The sequence below is a fragment of the Myiozetetes cayanensis genome, unplaced genomic scaffold (assembly GCF_022539395.1).
Source record: "Myiozetetes cayanensis isolate MyiCay16 unplaced genomic scaffold, myiCay2020 scf17, whole genome shotgun sequence".
In the NCBI taxonomy this organism is placed as follows: Eukaryota; Metazoa; Chordata; class Aves; order Passeriformes; family Tyrannidae; genus Myiozetetes; species Myiozetetes cayanensis.
In genome coordinates, this window is record NW_026087378.1 from 10,648,383 (window position 1) to 10,660,792 (window position 12,410).

The 12,410-nt window shown below is 57.2% G+C and overlaps 1 protein-coding gene across 1 annotated transcript; it reads left to right on the forward strand.

The window, feature by feature from the left end:
* Positions 1-8,854: 8,854 nt before the first annotated feature.
* Positions 8,855-12,410, forward strand: CCDC69 (coiled-coil domain containing 69). Its single transcript, XM_050312480.1, has 8 exons — positions 8,855-9,140; positions 9,559-9,719; positions 9,924-9,999; positions 10,162-10,235; positions 10,469-10,570; positions 10,764-10,883; positions 11,116-11,213; positions 11,400-12,410. The coding sequence occupies exons 1-8, from the start codon at positions 8,855-8,857 to the stop codon at positions 11,566-11,568; spliced, it is 1,086 nt and encodes a 361-aa protein (XP_050168437.1). The 3' UTR covers positions 11,569-12,410.

A 12,410-nucleotide genomic window follows, 5' to 3' on the forward strand; every position in this document is an offset into this window, starting at 1 on the left:
AGCTGACTGAGCACACAGGACATGAGTGTGGCAGGTCTCAGACCTCCCCCCTGCCACAGCACGGTCAGAACGCACTTGTGGGGCCCTTCCCCATAGGCAGCCCCGCTCTCCCTCGCACGCCGTTGCTGGCTGGCCTCCCCATATTGCTCCCAGCCCTGGGAAGGGTTGCCTGGCTTGTCCAAACCCCTGCCTCGGCTCTATTTTTAGCCTTTCGTCCTTATTTAGCAGCGAGGCCAGCTGGGAGCGTGCAGGCAGGGCGTGGGAGCAGGCAGGGCCCGTGACGGATCCTGCTGCCCACCCGGCACCGGCAGCGACAACTGCGTCGCTGATCCACTGCCGGGGCTTAAGGGTGAGGAATAAATAGCCTCTTCCTCCCCTCCCACCCGGGAGCAGAGCGGAAAGTTATCCCCTGGGATTAGTTTTCACTTTGAGGCCCCGGAACAGCCGGAGGCCAGGGATAAGGATAGGGACGCATGGGGAGAGGCACGGACAGAGTGAGCATTGTGTTGTGGTGTGGGAGGGGAGCAGAGCCCCTCTCCTCAAGTCCCAGGCACCACATGCATTTCTGCTTCTCGCCAGTGTAGGTGAAAGTTTCGCTCCACTTATTCCCGTTCTTCACCCCTCCATTTTGCCACGGGGAAAAAAAAAAGAGAATAAAAGACTGTAAGAACAGGTTAACCCACATCTTTTTGCGTGGAAAAACAAAGACAGGGACAGGAATTACTTGAAATCACTGCTCTACCTCAAGGCAGAAGTATGTGTGACCTAGATCCCCACAAAAGGAACTGTGACTTTTTTGGGCTCCAACACATTTGAGAACTTCCGCAGTTCAGTTTTCTCAGCTATCTCACCCATGCAAAGTCCTAGTCACGAGGTCTCAGCAGACCTGGCTGAACACCTTTGATTTGCATTGAAGAAAAGCAGCCAGCACTTCACTGGGTCTCATTTGCAAAAGCAAATAGATTGCAAATGATGAGCAGGGCCAAAGGGTGTGACCATGACCTCCACCCTGTCTCCACTGCCTGGTCTGCAGCTCTGCTGGGAGCCACCAGGCTGACCACGAGCCAGCTCATCACCCAAAAACCTGCCAGAAATATCTCCTCCACCTCCCTTTTTTTTTTTTTTTTTTTTCCCCCAGACTGGGTTACTGCAAATAAAGTAAATAAAAAAAAGAGTGGCCCCACCTGCACTCACGGGACCACCCTGCACACAGACCATGCAGGGCTGGCACCGACACCGCCTTGTACCCATCCTGTCCTGCCCAGTCCTTACCAGCTGGAACCGGAGAGAGAGTGACAAGAGACACTTAAACAGTTTGCATAAATGCTTTTCTTATCCATAAGCTTTGGCAAACACTTTAAATGACCATTGGTACAAATTAACTTGACTGTTATCCCTTTATCCCATTTACGGCAATTCAGCTGAGCATGTGATAAAGCCTCCTCGGCTCATTTTTCTGGAGGAAACCCTTGAGATGTCTCCAGCTGTTGCCATTCCTGGGGAGTGATCGTGATAACACCAAAAAAAAAAAAAGACATCAGGGCAAACTTCAAAACAAGCTGAAGCTGCCCCAGGTGGGGCCATCACACACCACCTCTGCTTTCCTGTCCTTGCACGGGCAGAAATCCCCTCACTGCCACAGTCCCTGTCATCTCCAGCCTGCTGCCTGCAGCCTCCAGCAGCCCCAGCCCCATGTGCTCCCCAGGCCCCCGGGGTTCTCTGGTTACCCTACAATGCCATGGAAAGCCCCTGCTTTGCTTGAAAGCAGATGAACAGAACAGTCTCTGGCTGTCTAAGTGCTGCCCTGCAAATGGAGCAAGTTATCAGAGTATTGTGACCGAGGAGGATGAAGCAGGGCTGAGGTGGGAGATCTCTCCAGCAGGCACACATCCTGTGCAGCCTGCACAGGAAAGACTGGAGAAACGAAGAAATTGCTAAAATAGAGCTGAAATCAGAGGCCTTTGGGGCAGCACAGGCAGAAGCTCCAGCTGGCAGCCTCGCGGATGCACCCACGGACTGAAGGAAAGCTGTTAACGTGGTCTGGGCAGCCCCACCTCCTAAAGTTAGGGATGTCTAAAGCGCAGGTTGTAGCTGCTATGGCAAGCATGGCACACTGGAGCCTGCAGGGGAGGCTGAGGAGCAGGGTGCTGGAGCTGTTCTGTACTGCACATCCCCTCTCCAAATCCCAGTTCTGCCTTGCTGGCTTGATGCTTCAGCCTATTGTGTCCAAATGCTCTGTTTTTTTCTCCACCATTAACAAGAGAAACCCTACCTGGAGCCCCATTTTGTGGCACAGGAGCATCCCAGTGCACCCCCCCGGTACCCCACAGTTAAATGCAGAAATTTCCATGAGGACATGTGCAAACTGCTGGACCTTGGTGCACCAGCAAGGCGTGATGGCAGCTGGACAGGCTGCTCATCAGCTGCCCACACAGTTGCTTCTGCTGGCAGCCATGGCCCCACTGATGCAAATTCAACCTGGAACTACGCGTGTGCTTTTGTGCTTGCCCCTGTAGGCCTTCAGTCTCCGAAATCTAGACCAGGATTTTTAATTAACCCTGGAGAGGTGGAGACCAGCACCTTGCACCTACAGGCCTTTTATCTCATGAGCGATCTACTCAGCCCGAGTAAGCTCTCTTCATTCCAGAGAGTTGCTGCATTCTGAAGTGTCGGGAGAGATAAGAACAGAGAAGCTCTCTGGCCTCTCAGTGGTTTCTGAGCAGTGGGAGCTGATGCCAGAAGCTGCTGTGACTCATGAAACTTCACTCAGGTTAAGCAGCACCCACCCAAGAGGACGCAGGCAGCTGGTCCCTCCAGTCCCCGGGAAACTTGGGGCAACGTGTGCCTGCCCCTCGCCTTCCCCACCCTCCTATCCAAGGAGTGTTTCACAATTTCCCCTGTCCCAGGGTTACCAGGACAGAAAAAACACCTCCAACTCGAACGTGACAGGACGACCAGGCACCTCCACTCCCTCGCTGTCCAGGCAAAATGCCAGGGTGCTGGCAGCCCCTGAGCCGCGGGCTGCTTGGATTTCTCCCAGGGGATATTTGGAAAATGTCAGAATAGAAACTTGTTGACAAAAACTTGCAGTGTTTCCATGTGGGCACAGCCTCGTGACCAGGTTGAAACTCTCCTGTTTCAGCAGTGCTGGGTGGCAGCGGTGGGTTTTTCAGGTCAGAATGTGTGGTCATCTGGAAATGTCTAAAAAAAGAATTTTAAAAAGCATCTAAAATAATCATCAAAATGAAAACATTCAGATAAAACAGCTTTTCCTCCCACTGTTTTTTAGACAGGACACTTTCAAATCCATTTGTTCCTCTACCTCTTCGGGATCCATTTCCGAAGTGTAGGATTTCCTCCTGGAAAAGGGCACCCTGGCTCCAGGCCCAGAATTTGGGGTGCTTGGGATGCTCAAGAGAAGGGCTGCCAGGATGCAGTCCCCCAGGCAATATGGACCACACTGAAAGCCCCCTCCAGCCAGCACAACTACCCCCAGAGCAGGGCTCCTGCCAGGAGAAAACACCCCAAACCCACCACTTTTCCACAAGTACCCCTGCACAAGCTGTAATTTCATGGAGTGATGGCAAACGATCCTGCCTTCACCCTTACATCCCTCCTCCTAGGGGGCTGGGGTGGGTTCAGCGGTGGAAGCCCCCTGAGGCAGCCCTCCTCCAGCTGCACCCCAGCCCTGGTGCAGGGGTCCTGCTCCCCTTTCTCCTCTCCCAGGAGAGGACACCCCCCGTGCAGGGGTCCTGCTCCCCTTATCTCACCCCTAGGATGGAGATCCTCAGTGCAGGGGACCCCAGGGCCACAGCATTCCCGAAGCACCCCGGCCCAGGGCGGGGACACCCCGGGGTGGAGGGGCCCGAGGGCCAGCCCCGGGGGCGGGCGGGCTGCGGCCGGGGGCCCTGCCCGCGGCTCGGGGGGTGCAGAGCACCCTCTCCCGGCGCTGCCTGTCAGCAGCTGCTGGACTTTTTTTTTTATTATTATTTATTTTTTTAATTATTTTTTTTCTGCCTGCCAGCTGGGGCGGCTCGTCCCGTCCCGTCCCGTCCCGCCCGGTGCCGCTCGCCGGGGGATGCCGCGCCCCGCGCCCCGCGGCTGAGCGGGTCCCGCCGGGGCTCCATGGGCTGCACCGGCAGCGCCCTGCGCTGCTGTCCCGTCGGTGCCGAGGTAGCGGCTGCGGGGGCTTTTGGGGTGGGCTCGGGCTGGGCTTCGCGAGGGGTCGAGGTTCGCGTGGGGTCGGGGCTCCGTGGGGTCGGGGTCTCGTGGGACCGAGTGTACGTGTTGCCGGGGTTTGATGGAGCTGGGATTCGCGTGGGGCTGATGTTTGTGCGGAGAACTTTTTGTCTTGCTGGGAACGAGGGTCCCCCCCTGCCCCGGGGAGCGGCGGGGCCGGGCAGCGCGGCTGTCCCCGGCTGCGTGGGACCCCACCGGCATTGTGGTGGGGGAGCTGGCAGCGGGAATAGCGGGAGCTGCCAGCCATCTGCCCTGCTGCTGCACCCTCCTGCACCCCTCCGGGCTCACCCCCACATCACGGGGAAGTTCACACTTCAGAGGGTGCAGCATCTGGGATGAGAATGCCTGTTGGAAATGCTGGTCCCATGGAGGAAAGGGATGAGTTCCCCCAGCTAGACCTCTGCCAGCCTCCCACAGCATCCTCCCTTGTCCCAGAAGTTGTGTCCCTTTGTGCTGAAGGCATCACTTCTGTCGGGGAACACTCTGAGTGCCCTGCAGATCTCAGTGCCTTGGTCTTCTGCCAGCCCAGATCTAGAAATTATCTGCTGATTATTATTGTCAACATTTTTATTATTATGTTATTGTTATTTGACGTGCTCATGGTACCACAGTGCCCCGCCACCGGCCTTGGGAGTTGTTTATGCAGTCGGATGTGCTGTACTGGTGTGGAGGGGTTGTGTTCACTGGAGGGTGGCAGGGGTGGGAGGGAAGGCAGAAAATCCCTGTGGTGCTGCTGTGCCCCCTGGCCCCTTGCAGAGGCGGCTGTGAGAGCCCGACCAGCTGGGACCACATGGCTGGGGCAGATCCCACTGCTGGGATGTGCAGGGGGAGCAGGCACAGAGCTCACACAGCCCCACAGCCAGCAAGTGCCTTTATTTACACTTGCAGGCTTGGCTGCTTCTCCACATCATGGAAAAAAAAAAAAATCCCACTGTTTGCTATGCCATAAGATCAGACACTTCTGGGCTGGTTTGTGACTCTGAGAGCTCACAAGAACAGGCATGGGACAGGGAGAAACAGCAGCCCTGAGGCCCCAGGTACTGAAAGCCACACATTTACCGAAATGCGGAAATTTGTCATTTGCCTGCAGACGCCTCCCTTCCTGCACTTGCCTGCTCTCGAGCCCTTCTGCTCAGCCCTGTGGCCTGCTCACCGAGATTCGTGCACCGTAAAACAGCCCTGCTGCTGTGACTAAGTTGCAGGTTAATTCTGAAAGTAGCACCAAAAATCCCCGTTATGGCTAAAAGGGGTAAGGGAGGCCACGGGGCTGCTCCTGCCCATGTTCTTGTCTCTAAAGTACCAAAAGGCGGGGTGGGAGACCTTCACCTCCCACTGCTGATGGGTGGACTTGCAGAGCTGGTCCCTTGGGGTTGCTTGGGTTTTGGGGGAGACCTCAAACCTCAGGGGTGATCCTGGCCAGAACCCAGGTGCAGGTCATGGGGTTGGGGGCTGTAATGGGGTTGGGGGCTGTAATGGGTCTGTGGGCTGTGGAGGCTTTTGGGGCCAGTCACAGGTTGTAGGTGACCTTGGGGAGCTGGTGCTGGGCTGGATCCGGTGGGAGGATGGCATTCCAGGAGTCGCTGTGTGCCCTGGGGGAGTCGCCTTGGCAGCCTCATCCTTCTCCAGCACCAGTCTGTGGGCAGTGGGGAGATAAGGAGGCACAGACAGAACCCAGCCCTGAGCTGTGGACACAGTCCCTGGAGTTCCCTTCCTCTCCAGCACCATCCATCCATTCGCGCTCCTGGCTTGAGAGAGACCAAGTCACCTTCACAAAAGATCAGGGCTGAGGTTTGGCCACCTTCCAGGGCTGGGGTGAATTTATTTTGAAGATGTAGGAACTATACACAGCAGCAGGAGCCAGGGAAGGGTCAGGATGCAAAACTCGGGGCTGGCAACAGTGTGAAGGGTTTGCATATGGTGTGCAGTACAGATCTGGCTGTAGGAGAGGTGATAGTCATCTTGTAACACAGCCCTTGCTGGAGGAAAAACAGTAGCAGAGTCGAAGACAGGTCCCACGAACCTGTGCCAGCATCGCTCTGGCAGCACTGAGCATCTGCTGCAGGTCCTGGGGAGGTTTTAGGGTCATGGGCCAAATCCTGGCCCCCTTCTCCACAGCCACAAAGCAAAACCTCCTCCCCAGGAGCAGAGTCGGGATTTAAATACTCATTTCCTGCCTCTCGGTGATTTCCTTTTAGGTTGTATGGTTGAATTGCTTAATGTACTTGTAAAACAGGAAAAGAGGAAGAAAAATACAGTCCCCTCACGCTAAGCTGAAGCAGAGGTTGCAGCTGTGCCTCTGCACCAGTTCTCCACACCACTGGCATCCTTGGAGATGTCTCAGGTCCTGCTGGAAATCCCGATTAATCCATCCATAAACAGTTCCACTCCAGACTATTAAAAATATTGAGTTCTAGGAACGTAGATACTTTGGGTTTTTTTCATAGCTGGAAAGTATTTTTTGGCAGAGGTTTCCATGCCGAGACCTTACGGGATAAGCCGTGCTGCGGATGGTCCCCACCTGCAGGATGTTTCAGGCTGCTCCTTCCCCTGGCCAAAGTTGTTCCAGCTGGAGCAACTCCCAACCTTCTCCTTTCACACACAGTGGATATCAGGGTTGTTTTCCAGTTCTCCAAAACGTGCCTGATATCAGAGGCCCAGGTGCCACATGCTGCTCTGGAAGGGGCAGAAGGTGCCTCTGTATTTCAGTGCTTTCAGCCATGTTTTGCTTTTCACCCCAGGGTTTGGCAGTGGAGCTTTTATCCCAAAGGACAATGGAGTGGTTAGGAGTAAAATTAGCTCTAGACACTATTTTAATTGCTCCTAGAGGTAGGAAGGTGCCTCACTCGTAGCCTCGGGGCAAGTATTTAGATTTGCCTGATGATGCTGGTGAACCTCTTGCTTGCTTCAACTATTTCTGAGCTCAGTGCAGGTGTCTCAAATCATCTTCCTCGAGAGGCCAAGGGGCTCTAAAGCCCTATCCTGCTGGGGTGTGGGAGAGAGGTGAAGGTTCCCTGGATCTGTGCTGGGGATGTTGCCCACGCTGTGGAGGTGACCAGCCCGGGCATTACCTTTGCCAGCGAGCAGGACACATGCAACAGAGGTGGTTTGGTTTGAGAGGTTTGGGGGTCCCTCCTGTAGGTTGTAACAGCATCCTGCTTGCAGAAAGGCCAAGATCCTCCAAATTGGGGTCTGTGTGACACTACCCTCCCTGTGTCAGGATAGTTCCCACACATAGCCTTTGCTTTGTGGGAGTAAAACCTGGCAGGAGGGGGGCATTTTGGGATTCCTATGATGCCCTCAGGCCTGCAGAGCCCTAACTGCTCATCCACCCCCTCTCTCCCCTCACTCCCCCACTCCCAAACCCATCACAGGACATGGGAACGTTAAATAGCAGGAAGATGCACATTGGCATGAGGTGTGTGCAGGGGACAGGTTAGGGTCTCCGGCATCCCAGGGCACTCCACATTTTCAGGCTGAGCTGTGTGGACAAGGAGAACAAACCCTCTGAACCCCGACTGCCTCCTCGCCGCGTTTCCTGGGCCACGTTCAATGCCACGGCCGCTCGCGCCATAGAAGGGAAGATAAAGCCGGGGCTTCCCAGCAGCTCAGAGTTCTCCTGCTCTCTGGAACTGCGCCTCCCTCCAGCTTCAGAAGGGGGGCTGCAGGGGAGGCAGAGGCAGGGACGCCTGCTTGCTTTCCCTTGCTTTTTTTTTTCCCCAGCCAGGCTCCCTAATCTGGCTGTATTTGGCCACACTGCTGTGACAGTGGGGGAGCAGCCGGCACAGGGGGGTTCCCCAGCTCCCCACAGGCGGCAGGGATGGTTTCTGGTAGGGACCAGTAAATTTTTAGGGGCAGCTTTGCCAGGGGCTGGAGAGCAGCAACGTGTCTGCAGGTGTATTTTCTCACCCGTGGTGCATCCGTGTCCCAGCCCAGAAGCACGACCTGGTGATGGGCATCAGGGCCCAGACTCGCCCTGCGCCGGTGAAGCCGAGCTGTGAGAGCGGGCGAGCTTTGCTTCTATCTTTCAGCAACTGATAAAAATATATCTCCACTTCTTTTTTTTTTTTTTTTCCTCCCCTCCAAGTGACTAAATTAAACCCATGCAGGGCTGGAAGGCATCCCACGGAGCTGTGTTGCTGGAGGCAGCTCCCGGCTCTGTGTTATCTCAGCCCCGTGGCAGCAGTGGGAGCGTGCGGGAGCGCGGGGCTGAGCGGCACATTCCTGCGCTCCTGAGGTCATTGCTTGGCCGCCGCCAGCCCTCGCCTGCTGCCAGCCCTGCACAGGGTCTGCATCACCTCTGATTTATGGTTATGTTTCATTTCTCACTCCTGCCCCAGCACGGGCTGTGTCAAAGCCCAGCTGCGAAATGCACTGGCAGAGCGGTGTGTTTGGGGGACTGCAAGGTGCCAGAGACCCTGAGCATCCCAGGACAGGAGGAGGGTGGCAGGGGAGCGCCACAGCCGATGCCCTGCCGAGTGCTGCCTGCTCTCCCCCACCCAATGTTTTGCTGATGGAGTCTATTTTGCACCAGCACCATGTTGGGCGAAGGGGGCGGGGAGAGTTGTGAGCATCCCCCAGGTTTTCCAGCTGAATGCTACATGGTGCAGTGTCTGGGATGCAGGGAAGTGGCGTGAGCTTGAGGCTGTCTGATGGGCAGCATGTGTACCCCCATGGATGCTCAGGGCTGGGAGAGGGCAGGGGGCTGGGGAGGGACCACTGCTGCTCGAAAAGCTGTGTTTTAGCAGGACTGAAGAGTGCTCAGTGCAGGGTGTCCTCTGCCTGCAGACACCCCCTCTGTCCCCCCTGCTCCAGCCCCTTCTCTTTCTGCCAGAGACAGCTAAAAGCCCAGCAGCAGAGGGGATCAGCTTCCCAGGAGCTCACAGCCTTGAAGACAGAGAATGGTGAGAAAAAAAAGTGTGTTTTACCCCTGCTGTGCTTTTTCAGTGTGATATTAAGCAGCCTGCACAGGGCTGGGGAGGATGGGGAGGGTGGCTGCAGCTGGTACAGGATGGCAGACAGGGCATCCCAGAGGGAATGGCATCCCAGAGAGAATGGCATCCTAGAGCCAATGGCATCCCATCCTCTCAGTCAGACAGGTCACCCCCAGGACAGCAGACCTAACAAGCTCTGTGTCCTCTCTGAGCCTGCCAGCACCACCCCAATTAGTGCTACTTGGACCAGTGAGGTGGAGGGAGGCATTTGTCGAGTGGGAAGAGGACAGAGCTGCTCACCGTGCTGGCAGGTTGGCTGCCCAGGATGCCCAAGCAGCCTGGGTAGTCAGATGTGGCCAGTGCTGTTTCAGCCGTGTTTGTCTTGCAGCCAATGCCTCCCTGCTTTCTGAGGATGGGAAAAAGAAGGCAGTGCTGCCAGAGGAGTGGACAGAAAGTGCAAGATTCCTCCAAGGCCAGGAGGAGGAGGAGCAGCTGCGAGATGCTGGCCAGGCAGGCACCACAAGCATCATCCAGGACATTCACATCCAGGTTGGTTGGAAAGGCACGTGGGGACAGTGCTGGGCATGGAGCCTGTGGCCAGCCAGGACTTCCCAGGCCATGATCACGGACCTGGTACATGCTGGGCTGGGCTCTCCCATTTTTGGGAGAAGGAAGGGATTAGGGAAATGTTAGGAAGCCCAGAGTGCTGTGGCTCTGCATCCTTTAAGTGTTTGTCATCTCCCTGCTTCCCAGGTGGAAAAGGCAAAAGAGCTGGAGCTGAAGGAGCAGTTTGATGCCCTGAGGAGAGAGCACACAGAGACCCTGCAAGGTGCATGTCAGGGCAGCAGGGCTCTTTGCAGCCTTCCTGTCCTCTCCTCTGGCTGCCTGTAGGGTTGTGGGGATGCTGCTCCCCAGAATTGTGGAGCTCAGGTGGGGCTTGCTGTCCCAGTGTCCCCAAACCAGTGACATTCAGCTCATATCCACCCTGCAGAGCTCCAGAGAGCACATGAGAAGGAGAAGCTGCTGCTGGCAGAGTCCCACCAGAGGTCCCAGGCGGCCTTACAGGTACCTGCAGAGAAATCCCTGGGAAGGGGTGCTTTTGGAGGGCTTGAGGACCAGCTGTTGGTTCTGCCATGGTGCCCCTTGCTCCTCGGTGGCCATCTCAGTCCCTGGTGTGCCCAGAGGCCATGCCAGCGCCTCCAGCCCTGGGGTTATTTGCGTGCCATAGCACAGCAGTGCTCTGGCTCAGGAAGAAATCCCAGATACCTCTCATCCTGCTTTTTCCCTGGCTGCCCTAGGAGACAATTCAAGCACTGAATTCCCAGCTGAAATCCTTCCAGGAGAAGATGAAGCGGGTGGAGGAGTCACTCTTGAGCACAGACTACAAGAAGCACATCCAGGTGTGGGGAGGGGTGTCAGGGAGGGGGCCTGCTCTGGGGTTCTGACTCAAAGCCAGGGGGATTCTCTGATGGACCCTGGCAGGGGGCTTCGAACGAGGTGGGAGCACAGAACAGCTGAAGGGGGGAGCAAAGCCTGTCCTGGGGAGGTGGACATGCTGTTGAGGTCCCTTCAACACAAGTGATGGCCCTGCAGGAGCATGGGAGCCCCAGCCCCTTCTGGGAGCAGGAGCTGGAGAGCCTGCACTTCGTCATCGAGATGAAAAATGAGCACATCCATGGCCTGGATAAGAAGCTGCTGCACCTGGAAAACGTGGTGGGTGGAAAGGGGGGATGGGGGGGCAAAGGTGGGCTTTCCTCTTTTCTACTCTTCTCCCCACCTAAATTCTGCCCAGAAATTACAGCTGCAGTGAAGGTGGATGGAGCCTGGTTCCTGTCTTGGAGTGGGGAGGGGATGAGGGTGCAATGCCACTAAGCCAGTGTTCCCCAAGATGGGGTGGTGGAGGGTTTGGAGGTGTTCTCTCCTCACCCTCATGCCCCTCTTCCAGGAGGAGAAGAACCTTCTGCTGGAGGAGAAGGTGAAAACTCTCCAGCAGGAGAACGAGGACCTGCAAGTTCGCACCCAGAACCACTTGGTCATGGCAAGGTAAGTGCCGGTCCCACGTGCCCAGAGGGCTCCCCACTGCACAGGTGGCACCTCCAATGGGGGCACAGGTGGCAGTGGGGGGGAACACCTTGCAGCCTGAGGTGGCACCGGGTGCTTTGTGGGGAGCAGAGGGGCTGGCGGGCGCTTTTCCCGGCGGCTCCAGCAGCACATGCTGTCTGCCCACAGGCAGCTGTCGGAGGAGCTGCAGGCCGCCCGTGGGGCGCTGGAGAAGGAGGCACAGCTGCGGGATCAAGCTCACCGTGAGAAGGAGGAGCTGCTGTACCGGGTGCTCAACGGGGGGGACGGCACCCCCTTCCCCCTGGCTGCCGGCGAGGTGCCCCTCATCGCCACGTAGCACCGCGCCCACGGCACCGCGCGCTGCCGGGGGGGGCTGACGGGGCTTTCCCCGGCTGTGTGAGCCCAGGGATGCTCTCACAAGTGCCCCCCCAGCCGGGGCAAGGCTCTGGGCCGGCCGAGCCCCGGGGGCGCCCCATGGGACCAGAGTAATGGAGCATTTCACAGGACACTCGCGCCTGCCTTTCCCCAGCCCCTGCGGGGCTGCAGAGGGACCCTGGCCACCCACCCGTGCCATCCCTGCACCCCTTCCTCTGGTGGCAATCTGTGGGGGGCTGTCTGGGGGCAAAAGGGGTCAGCCAGGACACACAGGCTTGCATTGGGCCAGTCCGACCCAGCGCTTGGCTCTGAGCATAACCAGCACCAGTGCTGCCCGAAGCGTGAGGGGAGGATGACGAGGTGGTCACGAGGATAGGGGTGAGCACTGGGAGGATGAGGAGGGCACTGGGAACGTGGTGTTAAGGTACCTCACTAGGCAGGGCTCCCATCCCTGCCCTCCTCCTCCCATCACCTCCTTCACCTTCAGCAAATGTCTCCCAGGGATTGCTCCTGCAGCCCAGGCGTGTCCCTGCTCACTGCCACAAAGACCCCAAGCCCTCCTTGTCCCCACTGCCCATTCAGCAGCACCACGAGCCCCATCTCCTGCCCCAAAGCTGGGCAGAGGCTGCGTGCCAGAGCTGCACATTCAGGGAGCAGAGCATCCTCCCAAGGGACAGCAGGCTTCAGCAGGTCACGTCCTGCTCTGAGCCAGCGCATCCCCATCAGGGAAGATGCTGCCAGCATGGCTGTGGGTCAGGGCTGGATGCACACAAGCACTTTCCACTGGGTGCACAAGTGTGGTGG